The sequence below is a fragment of the Oncorhynchus clarkii genome, chromosome 25 (genome assembly GCF_045791955.1).
Source record: "Oncorhynchus clarkii lewisi isolate Uvic-CL-2024 chromosome 25, UVic_Ocla_1.0, whole genome shotgun sequence".
In the NCBI taxonomy this organism is placed as follows: domain Eukaryota; kingdom Metazoa; phylum Chordata; class Actinopteri; order Salmoniformes; family Salmonidae; genus Oncorhynchus; species Oncorhynchus clarkii.
In genome coordinates, this window is record NC_092171.1 from 17,451,728 (window position 1) to 17,472,029 (window position 20,302).

Below are 20,302 nucleotides of genomic sequence, written 5' to 3' on the forward strand. Positions count from 1 at the left end.
ATTTGCTGGGATTGAGGCTGTGCAGAGACTAAAAACAGTAGCCTTGTGGAACACAACAGCCTCTTTGTAGAATACAAATCAACCTGGCCAGGGAACCATAGCAGTTTTTCCTGTTTATTTCACAAATGTTTCAAGAACTCAAAATTATCAAAGGAAGGAAGACCATGCTGATATCTTCTTGGATGAATCAATTTAGTTCAATATAATGTAATCCAAGGGTAGGAAATCCTGGTCCTGGAGTGCCACAAATCTAACCGACCTGGAAGACCAGGTGTGATAAATTGGGGGCAATCACTAAATTGATCAATTAGCTCAGTTGGTCAGGGCTGTGTTCAGTACATAAAAACGTAACAGAACATTAAATTGAATGGAAACGATGCTGTACTGAACAACTAGTTGACAAACGGGGAGGAGTTGGGTTGTGGGTTCAAACGCACAGCGTCCCTTTAAATACATCATTCGTTGCTTCAAGCCACACCCCAGCACACTCACCGAACGGAGCAAACGTATCTCAAAGTCTGTTCAAGAAAGTACAAGAACATTTTGGGAAAACGTGTAGTTCAATACAAACCGTTCACAATGTAGCAAACGTTTGAGCGAACTGAACGCACCCCTGGTATGGTGCCTAGTTGGAACAAAATCCTGCAGTACCTGCGGCACTCCAGGAACAGGGTTGCCTACCCCTGATGTAGTCCATTACAATGTTCAGAAACCATGTATGGAAAAATCAACAACATTTTCTTTTCCCTCTTGACTTCCTTTTCCGGGAATTGCCTAGGGAGATTAAATAGTAAAATTAATAGATTGAACAAATCAAATGACATACCAATTACTTAAAATAGTATGCAGATAATATGAACAAAGTGGGAGACCAAAGACTGCATTTGGTGGATCTTGGCATTGAAGAGAATGGACAGTTTTATAATGTTTCTGATGAATACAATTATTTTGGAAATTAAATTAAATTCAGTGCTGTTGGTTCCATCAATTTCAAGATCATTAAAGCTTTCAGCAAAGTCAAACTTACAAAGGACACAGTTTACAGGAAGCACAAAAAAGGCATTGCATTAGTAGTTTAACTCGGTTGTTGTGAGAGTGGACAGTTTAGTAACATAGGGGTATGGAGGCACAGAAAACATGACAGCAAAACTCCACAAAAAAAAAAAAATTGTGCTGAGCAAGGTCTTCCTGGTGAGGCCGTCATAAGTTGAAAAGCTCAGTATGACAGTGAAGTTAACTTGGATATGATAATGATTTTTCAATTGTGGCACTTAAGAGGTGTCAATTTGAGGCTAAGTACTGTATGTCTTTATAAGATAAAACTCTATGATTCAGGCTGATAAAGAGTGCATAAAGTAGTGGCCAAGAGAGGTCTCACACAAAGTGATTCATCTTGAGTCATGATGACAGGCTTACAATTTGATTAGCAGGGATTTGATAGATTTTTACTGAATAAGAGAGTGTTAAAAGCAGGACAAGACACAAATCAGGTCAAACCAGACCCTGTTTAGGCCAACACACGTCTGTTAATTAAAATCATGGCTTGGTGCTGACGGGTTGATTAAAATGTTCCTGCTTGCACCAGTTAGTTTTCAAACCAGTTGTTTGACCTACCTCACTGCAACACACACCCCTTTTTACATTTAGGGTGTCCATTTCCAGTGTTACCTGGTGTTTTAGAGAGTCAAAGAAAAAAGACAACACCAAAAACAAACTACTTGATGATCATGACAGGACTCAAGGTGTTGTAAATGGGAGGCTTTTAAGATCGGTTTTCCAAAAATTGTACATTCATGCTAAAATGTTAAAGTTCACAGCTAAAACAACAGTACAAAATGAACATGTAATGTAAAATGCAATACAACCATATACCAAAAAAACTGGACTCTCAGACACTTCAGGAGACCACAGTTCCAAACATGATCTTTATTAGAACGAATGAATACATTACCTTCATTACTCTTCTTTTTGTTTCTTCTAAAGAGCTTCTGCTGTATTTTATCCTCTGGTTTTAGGGTTTCAGATGCAGAGGCAGGCAGAGCTTTGGACACTGATGAGAGCAGATCTTCAGAGTCCACTCCATCGGGCACATCGTACGCCGGTCCACTTTCTGCAGCACTGACCATAGGTACGTTGCCGTTGGTATCTGTGTTGCCATTGGTGTCTGTGCTGCCATTGGTGTCTGGGTGTCCGTTAGTTATACCCTCATCCTGTGCCACCATCTTCACCATCATGTCATCCCCAGCCTCATCTTGTCCTAAAGTCTTTACCATCATAATGCTGCTCTTACCTCCAACTTCATCTTGGCCAATGGTTTTTCCTATCAGGTTGCTTTCACCATTACTCTCTATCATCATGTCCGTATCAGTGACAGGAAGTGTGCAGGCTCCATTAAGGTGACTCTCGCCATTGCTCTGTGGATTTTCCGGCATCAAGTCCTCTGTTACCATCAGGTTGATTTCAGGCAGGTCTGCATCTGTGAAGGTAGAGATGCTTGGAGTGTTATTTAGGACACCCATTCCCGGGATCTCCTGTGTTGGTGAATTGGTTGTGGGAAGGCTGGAAAAAGCAGTTTTTTCTTGGGGTTTGCTGGGGCATTCGTTCATTTCTTCTCTTGGGGCCCTCTCCTCTGCCTGGGGTTGAGTTTGACTGGGAGTGCTGGAGGCTTCTGAGACATAGGCTTTGGCTTCTTCTATTACAGGCTTGACACTTGATCCTGCAGTGGAGAAGGCGGTTCTGTTAATGCATGAAGACAGATAGGAAGAGCACGTCTACTGTACCAGGCATTCCAAACATGTCATCATTCTTAAAAGCAGGCAATGTTTGAATCTAGCAAGTGGTGTTTCTTAAGAAAATACACAAAGAAGCATGACCAAGCACACATTCTTGATGAAATTAAGCAAGTGTAATTGGTAGTTGTAGTGGCTGCACAAAATCACAAACGGAAGCACAAAGATGGAGCGGCAAAGCCTGTTTATGGTTCAGTGCAGGAGAGTAGGAGTAGAGTTGGAGACGGGATGGGGTCAGAGGCATCTTGTCCTTACCAGACTGGCCCATTTTCCTATTCATTTCACTAGAGGGGGGGCTTTCCATTTCGCACCTGGGCCGCATCTTCCTGAGATGGAAGCCTTTCCGGATGTCAGCAAGAAGGTGGTCGATAATACAGCCATCGTCCTGTGGCGAGGGTCCTTTCCGGACTGGTGATAGAGGATAGAGAAAGAGACATATCAAGATACCACATGGCTCGTTATGCTATATCATCTTAGTGTGAATACAAAACATAGTTGGACTCGTATGACAGAGGAGATACAGTTCCTTGCAAAAGTATTCACCCCTTTGGTGTTTTTCCTATTTTTTTTGCATTACAACCTGTAATTTAAATGGATTTTTATTTGGATTTCATTTAATGGACATACACAAAATAGTCCAAATTGGTGTGAAGTGAAATTTTAAAAATAACTTGTTTAAAAAAAAAATCTATAAAAAAAACTGAAAAGTGGTGGGTGTGTATTCAGCCCCTTTGCTATGAAGCCCCTAAATAATATCTGGTGCAACCAATTACCTTCAGAAGTCACATAATTAGTTAAATAAAGTCCACCTGTGTGCAATCTAAGTGTCACATGATCTGTCACATGATCTCAGAATATACACACCTGTTCTGAAAGGCCCCAAAGTCTGCAACACCACTAAGCAAGGGGCACCACCAAGCAAGTGGCACTAAGAAGAACAAGGAGCTCTCCAAACAGGTCAAGGACAAAGTTGTGGAGAACAGATCACGGTTGGGTTATAAAAAAATATCCAAAACTTTGAACATCCTACGGAGCACCATTAAATACATGATAAAAAAATGTAAAGAATATGGCACCACAACAAACCTGCCAAGAGAGGGCTGCCCACCAAAACTCACAGACCAGGCAAGGAGGGCATTAATCAGAGAGGCAACAAAGAGACCAAAGATAACCCTGAAGGAGGTGCAAAGCTCCACAGCGGAGATTGGAGTATCTGTCCATAGGACCATTTTAAGCCGTACACGCCACAGAGCTGAGCTTTATGGAAGAGTGTCCAGAAAAAAGCCATTGCTTAAAGAAAAAAATAAGCGAACACATTTGGTGTTCACCAAAAGGCATGTGGGAGACTCCCCAAACATATGGAAGAAGGTACTCTGGTCAGATGAGACTGAAATTGAACTTTTTGGCCATCAAGGAAAACGCTATGTCTGGCGCAAACCCAACACCACCCATGACCCCGAGAACACCAGCATGATGCTGGTGTCAGCATCATGCTGTGGGGATGTTTTTCAGCGTCAGGGACTGGAAAACTGGTCAGAATTTAAGGGATGATTGATGGCATTAAATATGGGGAAATTCTTGAGGGAAACTTGTTTCAGTCTTCCAGAGATTTGAGACTGGGATGGAGGTTCACCTTCCAGCAGGACAGTGACCCTAAGAATACTGCTAAATAAACACTCAAGTGGTTTAAGGGGAAACATTTAAATATATTGGAATGGCCTAGTCAAAGCCCAGACCTCAATCCAATTAAGAATCTGTGGTATGACTTAAAGATTGCTGTACACCAGCGGAACCCATCCAACGTGAAGGAGCAGGAGCAGTTTTCTGTTTTTTAAAATCGTATTTCTTGTTTGTTTCACATTTTAAAAAATCATCTTCAAAGTGGTAGGCATGTTGTGTAAATCAAATGATACAACCCCAACCAAATTTTAAATTTCTATTTTAATTCCAGGTTGTAAGGCAACAAAATAGGAAAAATGCCAAGGGGGGTGAACACTTTCGCAAGCCACTGTATATCAGAAGAACTCACTTATTTTTCCATTCTCCCCCTTTTGTCTTTTGGATTCCTCCTCCTCAAGCTGCTTCTTCCTTTTCTCCACCTTCACAGCCTGCTCTTTTCTGGTTTTGTTTTCCTGTGGGTATAAATAGAAAATTGAGAAAGAGATTACACCAAGCTACTCCTTAGAAAACGTTTATCTTCAGTTTTCTAGTGATGGAAATCAGTATTCATTATTTGCAGTCATCTAAACTTGCTCCTCTGACTTTTAAGGCTTTGATGAAAAGTCCCCTAAAGGTCTTGATGGTGCCAAAAAGCTCCTCCAGGGAAAGGTTGCTGACATCCTCACACAGGTAGAGGGCCAGGTCACCCTTCTTCCTCACAATCTCTAAAAAACTGTCCTCCAAATCTCGGCAGGCCTCCAGGTTTTTCTTGGGGAGGGAAACAAACAGTTGAACCATTGCCTTATTAAAGAACACATTTGTATAGTTGATTGACCTCCTCCAAAGAGTTTTAAAACAACCACAAACTTGTCAATATTGTGATGCATTGAACCACAATAGAATCTAATTCACTGGTTTCATACCTCAAACACCTCTGTGAACTGCTGCTTTACATCGTCCACAGAGTTAGAGACTTTCTTTGATACTTCTTTCAGTCGATTGAGTAAGGCACTGGCCTCTGCCTGAATGGAGTCCAGGTTGATTCTGAAGGATAAAAATAAATATACAAATGTTTTGGTATGTAATTGTATCATTTATGTATCAATTTCAGGGCTTATAATACGTCTTTTTTTTTTTATAAAAAGGGTGTTATACCCAGCCGCTTTTTCACAAATCTCAATGTCGTCAGGGAGGTACAACAGCTCTGGGTGGTTGAGCTCTACTTCCTGTAAATAGAATGGTCAGTCATGACTTTATTTATGATTTCTAACTTTTATTTGATTGTCCATGTGAAGTCTGTTTGGTTTCTGTGAGGAGCACTGACCACACAGTTGTTTTTCTTCTCAGAAAAGCACATCCTTATTTAGATGAGTGTTACCTCCAGAATGTGATGGAGCAGGGTAATGCGGCTCTTGTTGGCCTTAGTCTCAGTTAGCATCAGCAGGGAGCTGATCTTAAAGCCCTCAGCGTTTCCTGTGTGACATCCCTGTGAACAAACAGAATCCGGAGTTAGAGCTCTTCAGACTGCATAAGTGCTGCATGTTTTTTGGGTGAGTAGAATGTCATCCTTTGGAGAGTCCTTACTTACATAGTTGAGGAAGTTTCCCACATCAAGGATGAGCCTGCAGAAACTGGGCATGAGAGTGCTCACTCTGAGACCTGGGGGGGGGGAATTTTTTTAATGTTGAAATGTTCGACGCAAAATGTTTGACAAAACAATGATTCAATGGACCTGCATCTTCAACTGGAATAGATACAACCTTTCCAGCACAAGCAACAATTTGGTCTACACAAAACTGCATAGTTAGTCTCGCTCTGTTGATATTTTCATAATGAGCCTTACAGTGTTCTCTGATAGTTTTCACAAATATTTAATTGATGTATAGGGCAGTCAATGTAACATGAGTGTTTATACATGGAAGTTGGTGTTGTCTTACACTGGCATGCTGATTCAACCACCTCTGCTTTGGGCTTGAGCATGTCCAGTACTGAGGCCGTCTCCTCACACAGCAACATGCAGTCTATCCTCAGCTGGTAACTGTGGGGAGACACGAGAGAAAGGGAGGGAGAGGGGATACGAAGTAGGGATGGTACAGGGAGGGGAGAGAGATGCCATAGGGAATTAAGCAAGACAATTCAAGGAAGTGCCAAACGAAAACATACACCAGAATCATCTCCACATAAAGTATCCTGTGAGGTGCCAGAAATATTTAAAGCGAGGAGAGGAATTGCAGTTACCATGGTACAGCCAGGATAGAGATGTAGAATCGGTCAACATTGGCCAACTTGTCTTTTTCACCCTGGAAGGATTTCAGGTTTTCTATCTAGATAGAGAAAGAAAAGAGAGTACTTCAGCTCAGTCATTACCCTCATATTGTTCAATGCTTAACTTATACAAAAAATAAAACATTACCCTGTTTTATATATGAAGATAAATTAGGAAAGTACTCCTTATACCAACCTCATGTTTCTCAGGTAAGAGTTTAACAAGTTGCTTCAACACCTCCACATCAAACTTAGTCCGATCCCCATTCTGAATCAAGGACACAAACTCATCATGTGAGCTAGATAGAGGAGCATGGAGAAAAAACATCAGCTCAATGGGGTAAAAACAACATTGAAATCAATACCAACTTAAATGATCAATTACATTACCATTTGAATTGCTTGAGAAATATGTTCAAGTTCAAGTTCTTCTTTACGTCAATAAAGGAAATCTGTAGAGAGAAGAGGGGAACAAATATTTTGTTAGGGAGGTTGTTGTTTTAGGATTCATAATGAGCCATGTTTTTGGTGTGCTCCAGATATGAGAGCTGTAGTGAGTGTTGACCAGTGCACCTCTTTAGGCTCCTTCTTGACAGGAGCAGCTGCCCCCTTGTCTTTGTGTTCGGTCACCGGGAGACAGAACAGCTGCTCAATGCTGGAGTAGTTGGGCTCCCGAGGAGCGTCTTTCTGAGCAGAGGTCCACATGGAATGACCATCTGTGTGTTTGTGAAAGGAGGGAGAGAATAACCACAACACATCTGGAATGATCTAATACAAGTATTCTCTATGCTGTGCTATCAGACAATCTTTTCCCCTCTGAAATAGAGAAGACTGCCTCTGTAAACAAAGGGGAGGTTCATTAAAGAGAGATGCCAAGGTTATTCACTCACCAGTGACAGCTCTGAGCTTCTGCCAGTTGAGCTTCTTCATCCTCAGGGTGGGGCAGCGGCCTGCCTTGGAGGAGGCAGAACAGGCACACCCCAGGGATTGGCTTCTTTGGGCCACCACCATCTCACCCATGCCAGGAGGAGGTGGTGGTGGTGGAGGCATGCCTGACATAGCGGGCAAGGGTGGGGGTGGGCACCCTGGGGGCACCCCCATCCCTGGTAAAGGTGGAGGTGGTGGGGGTACTCCACCTCCTGTGTGTGGTAGTGTCGGAGCGGGGGGTGGAGGAAGGGAAGGGTGTGAGGGTGGTGGAACAGAAGACACTTGGGAGGTTGTGGGGCATTTGGTCAGTCTTTCTTGGTCATTTTCCACCTTATCAGTCTGAACAGCCTTATCAATCTTCTTGGGTGGCAGACCATCCACAGCATGGACACCAGCAGTCTTGCGCTTGGAGAACACCAGGCGTTGCATAATCGTCTCACAGGAGTCCATTGGAGCTGGAGCACAGAATCATACACAAACACTGAAATCTACAGAATTTTGCCTACATGTAACCCATCACAAAATATTCTATGCACTTTTGCTCTTCGTCTACATTCACCCAGACTCCAGTCCTTTGCCCAAAACTCTCTTAGGAGACAAATAATTGCCTCAGAGGACTCACAGTCTTGATCCAGCAGTATGGCCCTGTTAGTGAGGGCCTCCAGGGTCTGCCAGATGTCAGCCCTGTCGGGCCCCAGCAGCAGCAGGGCCTGTAGGATGGACAGCAGCTGGAGGGATGACGGAGACCTGCTCACCTGGAGGGGGACCAACACACAACCAAACCTTATTAAAGTGCATTTGTAATTCAATTGTTTACTAGACTTGCCTTGATGTTAAGAGAAGGTGGCCTGCAGTGTTATGGTCGTGTAGCTGACGGCTGTGCTCACTTTGTTGAAGAGGGTGGTGAACACCTCCTGGTGACTGCTCATGTCGATGCCTCCATAGACCCTCAACAGCTCCTCCTCATCCTCAACCATAGCCTCTTCAAACGCTTCACACTGAATGATCAAGTCCTCATCCTCCTCATCTCTGTAGGTCACACACACACACCAAGTAATTTATTCAAAAGGGCCTAATGAGCAAGTAGGCTACGTTTACATGTGTACTTCCCACTTGCACATCAAATCAACAAGTAAATTAACAAATGTTAAAATAAATAAAGTTTTGTTGAACATTTCACTCATGTTATTGTGCTTGACCAATGTATGGGCATTTAATTTATCTGCACACAACAAAAAAGTCACAATGAAATTGAGGAAGTCAAGGCACTCACCTCAATTTGGGCAGTATATCAAGTAACTGTAATCCTGGAAAAAAGAAACAGTGCACTTAATAAGGCAGTGATAAAAACAACGATCCACTTTCAAATTGATCAGTTTCGTACTTTGTACTATTAAAAAGTTGGAACACCACGGAATGTAAACATGAATTTGTGTGATGGGAATCAGTGTGTGATTTTGATCACAGGTGAGCGATTTAGGATATAATTAATCAATCCGCAGTGGAGCGGGCATGTGGAACGACTTCTAACAAATTACACATTTTCCGTGAATGCCAAATTCACAAAAGGATGTGAATGGCAACTTGACAGACTTCAGACGAGCTTCTGTTGTTGGCTTCTGATTGCAGCTAATTTGCCATCATAAAAAGGTAGGCCTACATCGAAGCCAGTTCCTGGACAATACTGTAACCTGTCAAGAACCATAATATTGTACATACAATGTTGATAGGACTACTATGCCCATATTTCTTCAACAAATTCAGCACACATCTCTATAGACCTAATCTTGATTTCCCAGATAAAACACAGATTTTCCCAAAACAAAAAATTATTCCGGTACCACCATCTATGTCAAATACAAGTGAATAGGCCTACTTTCAAACCTAAATATTTGAGGTTTGCCCAATATTCAAGTGTTTAGGGACGAGATAGCCCAGTGAGCACCATTCCAACACCGAAGTCTGTGCAGTTGAAAAGATCTTGAAATTTGGTCTGTCCGTCCTGGCCAGACAGATGTCGTCCGTCATGGCCAGACAGATGTCGTCCGTCCTGGCCAGACAGATGCCGTTTTTTGGTCTGTGGATGTTAAAAATCAGGGCCAGGGCGGGGACGGACATAGACGTCAATAACTTATTCAGATTTGGTCCGGTTTGGACCGGAATTGATTTCAACCTCCATAGATGCCCGGCCCGAACTCGATTGGGCTCGAACATAGACATCTATGATTGTGTCAGATTTGGTCTGGTCCCGTCCAGACCAAATCTGAACCAATCATAGACGTCTATGATTCGCAAGTACAGTACAGTACAGTAAAGTAGAGTATTTATTCAGTACAGTAGAATACAGTAATGTACAGTAGAGTATGGTCCAGTACAATACAGTAGAGTACAGAATACTAGAGCACATTAGAGTAAAGTACAGCATTCTGTGTTCTACTGTACTGAACTCTAATGTACTGCAATATGCTCTACTATACTGAACTAAACTCTGCTGTGCTCTACTGTATTGTGCTGCACTGTACTGTGCTGTCTCAACCTGTAAGACATAGAGGTTTGGTCCAGACTGACCAAACGTGGTCTTTTTCGGGGCGGGGTTCATTAGTATAATACCCAGCATGCTTTGAAAGTGTTCCTTTTCAAATTTACATATTGGGCCATTAGCAAACACTCTTATCCAGAGCAACTTACAGTCAGTGAATTAAACTAAGGTAAATAAACAACCCCTATTCACAGTCATAGCAAGGAAAACGTGTCTGTAACCGTTATTGAGAATATTATTGTAGTTGAAGTGTTCTGTTGTTGTTGTTTTTTTATTTATTGTGTGTCTGAAATCTCTGAACATGATCACTGCCAGTTCTAAAGCTTTTGAAACACCTAAAATATAAAAAGCTAACGTGATAGATGGGAGGAAAAATAAACATTCCATTCTGCACTCTTTGGTTTGCTTCAGTTTCCTATTTTAATTGTAGTTCAAAATGTTGAATGTGATAGAATGCGTTCTTCATTGACATGTAGATACACAGTACCAGTCAAAAGTTTGGACACACCTACTCATTCAAGGTTAAATATGTATTTTTTTACATTGTAGAATAATAGTGAAGACATCAAAACTATGAAATAACACATATGGAATCATGTAGTAACCAAAAACATGTTAAACAGATCAAAATATATTTTATATTTGAGGTTCTTCAAAGTAGCCACCCTTTGCCTTGATGACAGCTTGGTATCTTGGTATTCTCTCAACCAGATTCACCTGGAATTCTTTTCCAACACTTTTGAAGAAGTTCCCACATATGCTGAGCACTTGTTGGCTGCTTTTCCTTCACGCTGTGGTCCAACTTATCCCAAACTATCTCAATTGGATTGAGGTCGGGTGATTGTGGAGGCCAGGTCATCTGATGCAGCACTCCATCACTCTCCTTCTTGGTCAAATAGCCCATACACAGCCTGGAGGTGTGTTGGGTCATTGTCCTGTTTGATAAACAAATGATAGTCCCACTAAGCGCAAACCAGATCGGATGGCGTATCGCTGCAGAATGCTGTGGTAGACATGCTTGTTAAGTGTGCCTTGAATTCTAAATAAATCACTGACAGGGTCACCAGCAAAGCACCCCCACACCATCACACCTCCTCCTCCATGCTTCACCGTGGGAACCATACATGCGGAGATCATCTGTTTGCCTACTCTGCGTCTCAGAAAGACATGGTGCTTCAAACCAAAAATCTCAAATTTGGACTCATCAGACCAAAGGACAGATTTCCAGCTGTCTAATGTCCATTGCTCGTGTCTCTTGGCCCAACCAAGTCTCTTCTTCTTATCGGTGTCCTTTACTAGTGGTGTCTTTGCAGCAATTTGACCACGAAGGCCTGATTCACGCAGTATCCTCTAAACAGTTGATGTTAAGATGTGTCTGTTACTTGAACTCCATGAAGCATTTATTTAGGCTGCAATTTCTGAGGCTGGTAACTCTAATGAACTTATCCTCTGCAGCAGAGGTAACTCTGGGTCTTACTTTCCTTAAGCGGTCCTCATGAGAGCCAGTTTCATCATAGAGCTTGACGGTTTTTGCGAATGCACTTGAATACACTTTCAAAGTTCTTGACATTTTCAGGCTTGACTGACCTTCATGTCCTCTTAAGGATCGGACCCTTTTTTTCAATTTTCGCCGAAAATGACATACCCAAATCTAACTGCCTGTAGCTCAGGACCTGAAGCAAGGATATGCATATTCTTGATACCATTTGAAAGGAAAAACTTTGAAGTTTGTGGAAATGGGAAATTAATGTAGGAGAATTTAAGACATTAGATCTGGTAAAATATTATACAAAGACAAAAAAATGCGTTATTTTAAAAGCAAGAGAAAGGCCATAATGTACTATTCCAGGTTAGGCACAATTTCGATTTTGGCCACTTGATGGCAGCAGTGTATGTGCAAAGTTTTAGACTGATTCAATGAACTATTGCATTTCTGTTCAAAATATTGTATCAAGACTGCCCAAATGTGCCTAATTGGTTTATTAATACATTTTCAAGTTCATAACTGTGCACTCTCCTCAAACAATAGCATGACATTATTTCACCTTAATAGCTACTGTAAATTGGACAGTGCTGTTAGATTAACAAGAATTTAAGCTTTCTGCCCATATCAGATGTGTCAATGTCCTGGGAAATTTTCTTGTTACTTACAACCTCATGCTAATCACATTAGCCTACATTTGCTCAACCGTCCTGAGGGGGGGACACCGATCCCGTAGAGGTTAAAGTAATGATGGACTGTTGTTTCTCTTTGCTTATTTGAACTGTTCTTGCCATAATATAGCCTTTCACTACCTCATGAAGCTGGTTGAGAGAATGCCAAAAGTGTGCAAAGCTGTCATCAAGGCAAAGGGTAGCTACTTTGAATAATCTCAAATATAATATAAACAATATTTGTTTAACACTTTTATGGTTACTACATGATTCCATATGTGTTCTTTCATAGTTTTGATGTCTTCACTATTATTCTACAATGTAGAAAATACTAAAAATAAAGAAAAACCCTTGAATGAGAAGGTGTGTTCAAACTTTTGACTGGTACTGTATGTGAATTTATGTACGTTTGAAATTTGGCCATAGAAACAATGACCGGAAAAATAAGTATTCTCAACGTCCGTAAAATAAGTATTTTTAACATATGTTAATGACGTCTTTTCAAAGTCTGTAAAATATGTATTTTCAACGCCCGGAAAATACATATTTTCAACTTTCAATCAGAACCGTAAATTAACCTAATTTTCACCGTCATTTCACCCAACGCTCACTGGGAGGGGACAGATTGCAAGCAGGCATATAGCTAAAATGACACAGTGACATACATTAGTAATGGAAGTGTTGCCAAATGGCCTATTTTCATTCCCATTTGTCTGGTGTTTCTCAATAGGGAAACTACCGTTTGTTATTAACAATGTGCCACTGTGTGACCTTGCAGAGGAACTGAGTGGCTGAGTAGTGAAGATAAACAATGTGCTGTACCAATAAACTCCTTGCGCATCTTATCTCTCTGATGCAGGTCATCTGTCCCAAAGATGATGGCGTTGATGACACTGAGGAGGGTGACCATGTAGGGCACGTTGTCTGTCGCCTGCAGCTCGTTCATGATCACACTGAAGCGATACTGCTGGGTCTTCACACCCTGGGAGCCAAAGTAACACATGAGTCATTCTGTATGTCATTCACTCTTGGCCACTTATTCTGTAGGTGTATGGTATATAGCCTCTGTCAATCAGTGACAGCTTGTCTGGCTGTATGACACTTGCCTTGTAGTGGTCCAAGGCATCCATGGCCAGACGGTACCCATCAGAGGAGAACATGCTCAGGGCAGCAAGCAGCTCAAACACCTGCTTCTTCACCATGGTATTGGACGTGTCCAAGGCTGTGATAAGACAAAGTCACAGACATCAGTCAGTGTACACATGGTCATTGTCCTCATATTCCCTCCTACCTTTCTCCTTCTCCCTTGTCTGGTGTCCTCTAGGATGTTATGGCTCATCTTAAGACAACGTAACTTACCTTTACAAAAAAGTGTTTTGTTTGTGATAAGTTTGTCAGTGTGTGGGAAGATGTTGCAATGCACTGTAACCTCCACACAATGTCCCCCTCCATACACTTTGTCTGACACAATGGCCTGTATCTGACCTGAATTCTGTTGCCATGGTACTTCTTTGAAATTCCTAAATCTACTTAGGTATTTTGTGGGGTTGATTTTATATTGGATTACAATTATGTACAACTGAATACTAATTCTTAAGTATTATTCTCTCTCTCACACACACACACACACACACACACACACACACACACACACACACACAGTGGCCATTTTATTAGGTACACCACCTGTTCACGAAAATGTTTCGCTCCAGACAGTGAGTGACGTGGCCGTGGCTTGCTATATAAAGCAGGCAGACAGGCATTGCAACATTTACTTACAGATTGAACGTTAGAATTGGCAAAACGAGTGACCTAAGCAACCTTGAGCATGGTATGATTGCCAATGCCAGGCTCCCCATTTCCAGTATCTTAGAAATGGCCAGATCCTGGGCTTTTCACGCACGACAGTGTCTAGGGTTTACAGAGAATGGTGCGACCACCAAAAAACATCCAGTCAGCATCAGTCCTGTAGACAAAAACAACTCGTTGATGATAGGTCGAAGGAGAATGGCAAGAATCGTGCAAGCTAACAGGTGGGCCACAAACAGGCAAATAACGACGCAGTACAACAGTGGTGTGCAGATCGGCATCTCGGAAAACAGTATTCTTTTGTCCTTGTTATAGATGGGCTATTGCAGCAGACGACCACACCAGGTTCCACTCCTATTAGCTAAAAACAAGAAGAAGCGGCGTGGGGAATGTTTTCCTTGCACATGTTAGGTCCCTTGATACCAATTAAGCAACGTTTCCATGCCTCAAAGTACCTAATAAACTGGCCACTGAGTGTCTATATATACTGTGTATATATATAAAAGGCTCATTCGTGGAACCTGTCGTGGAAGGTGTGTGTGTGTGATGCCATAGCTTTAAAACACTGTATATCTCCTCAGTCCTAGGTGCTGTCGAACCTTGGGAGAGTTTGCGGATGTAGCCCTCATTCTCCACGATAAAGTTGATCCCAGACGAGGAGTTCATGACGGCCCGGACACAGCTGACACAGGTGAGCTGCAGGAGGGCGTCTGCGATGCGGGAGCAGCCCCTCCCAGACAGACTGTCCAGGGCCTCCAGCAGCAGGTCCAGCCCACTCAGCTCCAGGAACTGGACCATCCAGGACTCCTCGCTGCCCTCCAGACGACGCTTCAGCCCAGAGTAGTTGACCACACTGGGCACCTGGAGCATGAGGATGCACAGCTCTGGGTCTGCACTCTCCAGGTTGGCCTCCAGCTGGGTGTCTGAGTCCTGGGAGGAGCCCAGATGGCCCCTCACTGTCGCCCACTTCCTCTTCCCGTCCGACTTCACTGACATGGCGATGGAAAGGGTCTGTGGAGGGAAGTTAAGGTAGTTTAATTAATGAATTGACATGGTGATGGGCAGAGGGTTTGTGGAGGGAAGGGAACGAGGTTCAATTCAGTGTCGGGGTGAGACTTTTGGTTTGCTGGACTGCAGTTTTGTTTGATAGAGTCTAATGTAAACATACATCTGTTTTCTATAAAGTGCTGAAAGTGGTGGAGAGTTCATTATATTTTGATGGTCAAAATGTTATTGGGATGTTTTTTTTTGCAAACAAACCATTTACTATTTGACCTGCAGATGGGCCTTTGCATAAATATATCCTGGCTAAAGGATTCATGCCTTTATCACAACATAGCACATTCATAGGAAATGACAGCTCTGCACATTGGGGGACAAGTGAAAGATATATCAGCAGTCCTGTCATTACTAGTCCTGCCAAACATTCAAACATAATCCTGTAGTAAAAGATATATCAGCAGTCCTGTCATTACTAGTCCTGCCAAACATTCAAACATAATCCTGTAGTAAAAGGGAAGGGACTCGCTGTCAGCTAATCAACAGCAAACACAAAGACAGGCACATGACGCTCAGTGTATCTTTATGGGAAATATATTATATTCTGTGTATATACTTTATTTTCAATTACATCCAACGGTGAACAAGATTTCGAGTAGAGTTGCAAAGGGAGGGTATATTACTGGAGACTTGAGAAATGTACCATTAAACCACCAGCATTTTTGGTATCTTTGTATGTAATCTATCACAAGACATCTGGCGGCCCTATTGGGATTTTACAGGTGTCTGTAATTATCTCTGGCCCTTTGTTGGGACTCATCACGTGTAAAATATATGAAATTAAAATAAATAATTGAATGACAAAGCTGTAAAACATTATCCCAAATATAAACCATCACCTTAGTGAATACCATTGGTGTTTAATATGAAGGTTTCAGAATTTTACTATGTCAATATGTATTTGTTGCAAATGTTTTGGCATCAAACTGGTGGGAGCTGAGAAAAAAAGTCAATAGTTGGAAGAGTTGCCGAGTTCATTGAAAATTATACCATTGTTGATTAGAAGCTTTGATCATTAATTAGGCTATTTTCTCTTGAACCATATGGTCTATCTACTAGACACTCGTGGACAATATGGACACAGATATAAAAAATGAATAGCATATTAAAAGGGTTTCAAGTATAAATGACCAAAGTTACGATAGATTTAGCTTTAGCAAATTACCAGTAGCTTTGCAAACCTAGTTTTGAGTAATATGCTGCAAAACAAAAGTATCATTGTGAAGCGAAAAATATCACCCAGGATATCCCTTAGCTCATCTGGTCTTTTAGCATAACTGTCTGAATTGGCGCAAATGCACACATTGATCACACAAGTGACCTTTTCTGGCATAACCTTAGCTCAGAATACTGCTCTTTCTATCAACCTGTCCCACCCTCACCTACGCACAACATCCCTTGCAAGCTCCCACACTCACTCAGAAATAACAGGGTAGGGAATGAGCCTAAGAAAGGGGGAAAAGATCTATAAATAATTCATCTATAATCGCAGACATCTGATCTAATGAATAACTGTAGGGGTATAATTCTCCTCCCAAAATGAGTTACTTATTTCAATAACATTAGTTTCACACTTGGCAAGACTAACCTATACAGATGGCATTGGAAAGGCAAATACATATAAACAGCAAAACTGCAGCTCTGCACGCACTGCAGTCCTATGGATGGTTCTAAGCCCCCGTCTGTCTGCCTCTCTATATCTACACAACACATGGCTTAGCTCAGGAATCCGGGCTATTTCAGTGATGTTTCTGTGTGGTGTTTTATGTAAAAGTCTCTCATGAAACTCACTGAGCAGAATGTCAAGTGAGTCAAAACTGGGTACTGATGACAAGACTCCACCACAGTGGGAATTTACATGGAACTAAAGTCAACTCTAAAATGTAACAAACTGTAAACTCCTACAACTTTCCATTCAGTTCTCAAGTTCCCGATAATTCAACAGGCCGAAAAAGGAGCTTCTCTGTTCCAGACACATTTGGCAAATAATTTGTCGGCTTCAACTTTGGCGGGGCTGATTCTCTCGTACTTGGACTACCAGTGCGACAGTGTTACCGAGCAAGCCAGGAAGACAATTTCCTTTCACAATAGGCTTTCTCATCCCCCATAAAAGAGCTCTGTTCAATAGCTACAGAATGGGAGGAATATCTCCTGCTTCACTGGTTGCTTTCTGACGACTAATGGGTTTTATACTCAACAAGCATCTGAACACATTCTAACAAGGATTTACAATCTATTCATCTGCACAGAGTGATGTACTGTAGGGTCACTGGGGAATAGAACATTTTAGTCCAGGTGAATTCCACCACATTAGTCATGGACACAGTCATGGACACAGGGGAAGTACATTTGAAATGCATTGACATTAACATTAGTTAGCAGGACAGTCAGCAGGACTTTCCAACATGGGTCAGGCGCTTTTCAGTAGGAACTAACAAGGGAACGACTTTCCTGAGACAGGAAACACAAGACAAACATGGTGCCACAACAATATTCATTTTTAAAATGTAATTTCTCACACAATTCTGACCTGACCTCGGTTATAGAGAGAGAGAGAGCATCTGTTAATAAACAAACAGCTGGCTCTCAATGCAGGACCAACCGTGGATCATCTGAATAAAAAGGATGACAATTACATTCTTTATTAGCTTGTTGCTTCTGCACATTTTTCTACTTTAACCAATATTAACATGAGCTCAGTGACAGCTCCCACATACCACAACTCACATTGGCTTACTTACTGCATGTCAGGAATACACTCCTCCTGTACTCAAGGGAAGCTGCCTACATTCAAACAAACCAACCCACCAACCCACTGTTCTACTGTAAAAATAGAGTGCTATTATATAAGAAAGATGATCCGCATTTATTTCCTTGTAAGAACTCAGCCAACATATACAGTGTAGATATGTCTGCATTTGCCATGGAAAGAGTCTCACAATCTATTAGTTTATTCTTACCACCTTGAGAGCAGGGGGATTTTGTGTAAGCCAAACAGAAGAGAGTAAATAAACAGCAACATGTACCGGGGCTGGGATAAGAATTGAACCAGATGAAACCCAGTGTTTATGGAATCTATCTTATTTGTTGTCCTTTAACTGGAATGCCAGACTTGAGAGAGAGAGACCCATGATGCCTCAGAACTGTCTCTGAACAAACATTGTTGCCTGCAGTTTAGCTGACTGTCGTGTTTTTATAATGCAGACTTAAGCCATAAGAAAAGCTTATTTAAAAACAGAGCTCCCTGGAACTCGTGTAAAAATCTTGAATTGTCATTGATAACATCTCACTTTCATTTCTAAACATTCAATTCAGCATAATTGTATCTGTAACATATTTGCCCAAAACAGCCAATGTGTTGGCCATGTCCCTCTCTTCACATCTGGTATTCATTTTCTAGAACTAGTAGCCTGTTATGAATTCCTCGCTTCACTTGCTATCTTCATTGATGTTTCTTCTTTGAAGTGGTTGAATTTAAATCCTGTTGATGTTATTGACTGACAATGTTTTAAGACCTATAAGTTCAGACCTGTGAGTTCACCAGAGCAGATGTCTGACGGAACTATTAGGAATAATTTCTCATGGTCTTGATTCTGTTTTTTATAGTCTCAGATATTTGGCCATGGACTTTAAGACATTATGACCATGTTGTTATGGCAATGCATTTTGAGGGCTGCAGTATAGCCCAGTGAATACTGTTGCACTCCACAGCTATGAGGGTATGCTGTGAGTCACAAAGTGGGTTGCTTTTTCTTAGTGGCAATTATACAGAGTGATATTTCAGAGCCCTCTCATCCTGGTTCTAATGATGACTTTGAGCGTACCTTGCCTTGCCTTGAACAATAAATCCATACATGCGATGCTCCTGCACTCCTGCTTGCATGAACGGGCCCACAGAGACTGATGTAAAGTATGAAGAAAGTATGTAAATGTCTGCACTAAAATGTTTAAAAATATATAATAAGCAGAGCGGGGCTGAGGTCTCCAACAGAATTTGGGCAGTGTATCAATGCAACACACATTTTTTAACTAGGCAAGTCAGTTAAGAACAAATTCTTATTTTCAATGACAAATACTGCCTGTTCAGGGGCAGAACGACAGATTTGAACCTTGTCAGCTCGGGGATTTGAACTTGAAACCTTCCGGGTACTAGTCCAACGCTCTAACCACTAGGATACCCTGCCGCCCCAACAGAGATGTTATTAGCTGGATGTGAATATGTAACAAATGTATTAAATGTGTAATAACTTTCATTTATATTCTATTGGACCACATCTGTCTGTGTTTCTGTTAACAGGGATCAGTTGACTCCACTGACGTAACCTGTCCTGCATCACACACAAGCAGTCCTCCATTCTATGGGAAATACTAAGAGAATGTTTGACCATTTTCAAAAATATGAATATGCATTATGTCAGGATATTCACTCCTGTTGTAACAATATGTTATGATAAATAGGAGATAATGGGGGATGTGATGCCAATAAGGATGAACTGCCATCTGTTGGATAAATGTTCAATAGGCCTACGGGTAGTTAATGTTTTGTCAGTAGCCTTAGATTATTCTTTGGAACAGATGTGAAAATATGTTTCTGGTTGATAATCATGTGAAGTAGCCTGCCCTAGTCCGGAGGATTCCAATGTTTTAGGACCGTCTTTATTTTGCGCTCCTGTCCGCGTTTTAGAATGGCGAATTCCGATAACTCGTTTAGATTGCCTAATGGAATGATTGCCTTCAGAACACTAATTTCCCATTTAAGACATCTAAACAGGTCGTTGTCTGAAGTTCTCATAAATAGCCTACCAATGCGCTAAAATACATTTCAATTAAACCGTTTCCAGTTGCGCTGCTTTACCTGAGATTATCCCAGAAATAACCACTTGAAGAATCGCGTCCTCCGATTGTGGCCAGATAACAAACGTCCCTTTCCAGCCTCCAAGCGCCTTTTTCTTTCGTACTTTACCAGGATACCTCTCTGCAATGTATGTAGTGGAAAATGGATGGGGATGGTTAGGAAGATTTCAGTTTGGACCTGGACTCCCGGCAGTTTACACATGAGTGTGACGATGTTGCAGGCACAGCTGGATGGCCCCTCCCACGC

The 20,302-nt window shown here is 41.7% G+C and overlaps 1 protein-coding gene across 4 annotated transcripts; it reads right to left on the reverse strand.

The window, feature by feature from the left end:
* Nucleotides 1–173: 173 nt before the first annotated feature.
* LOC139383911 (inverted formin-2-like) lies at nt 174–20,220 on the reverse strand. 4 transcript variants are annotated; one of them, XM_071128517.1, is made up of 23 exons: nt 20,057–20,220; nt 14,742–15,153; nt 13,440–13,555; nt 13,156–13,315; nt 8,914–8,947; nt 8,528–8,669; nt 8,263–8,395; nt 7,604–8,095; nt 7,287–7,429; nt 7,104–7,165; nt 6,910–7,012; nt 6,687–6,772; nt 6,386–6,486; nt 6,037–6,107; nt 5,827–5,934; nt 5,604–5,674; nt 5,372–5,492; nt 5,052–5,216; nt 4,819–4,921; nt 3,045–3,197; nt 1,952–2,716; nt 1,615–1,668; nt 174–774 (listed from the first exon to the last, which is right to left on the reverse strand). In XM_071128517.1, the coding sequence occupies exons 2-22, from the start codon at nt 15,136–15,138 to the stop codon at nt 1,616–1,618; spliced, it is 3,579 nt and encodes a 1,192-aa protein (XP_070984618.1). In that variant the 5' UTR covers nt 15,139–15,153; nt 20,057–20,220; the 3' UTR covers nt 174–774; nt 1,615. The 4 variants fall into 4 exon arrangements, with proteins under 4 accessions (XP_070984618.1, XP_070984619.1, XP_070984617.1 ...); XM_071128518.1 differs by lacking the exon at nt 1,615–1,668; XM_071128516.1 differs by having other exon boundaries at nt 174–2,716.
* Nucleotides 20,221–20,302: the final 82 nt, after the last annotated feature.

Bases quoted from the DNA above. Each gene is read 5' to 3' on its own strand.
- LOC139383911 (XM_071128516.1), bottom strand. From the start codon at position 15,138: ATGTCAGTGAAGTCGGACGGGAAGAGGAAGTGGGCGACAGTGAGGGGC. The intron at 5,935-6,036 runs GTAAGTAAGGAC...GTTTGTTCACAG, and splicing joins TGGGAAACTTCCTCAACTAT to GGATGTCACACAGGAAACGC. The intron at 2,717-3,044 runs GTAAGGACAAGA...TCTCCACTGCAG, and splicing joins TAGGAAAATGGGCCAGTCTG to GATCAAGTGTCAAGCCTGTA.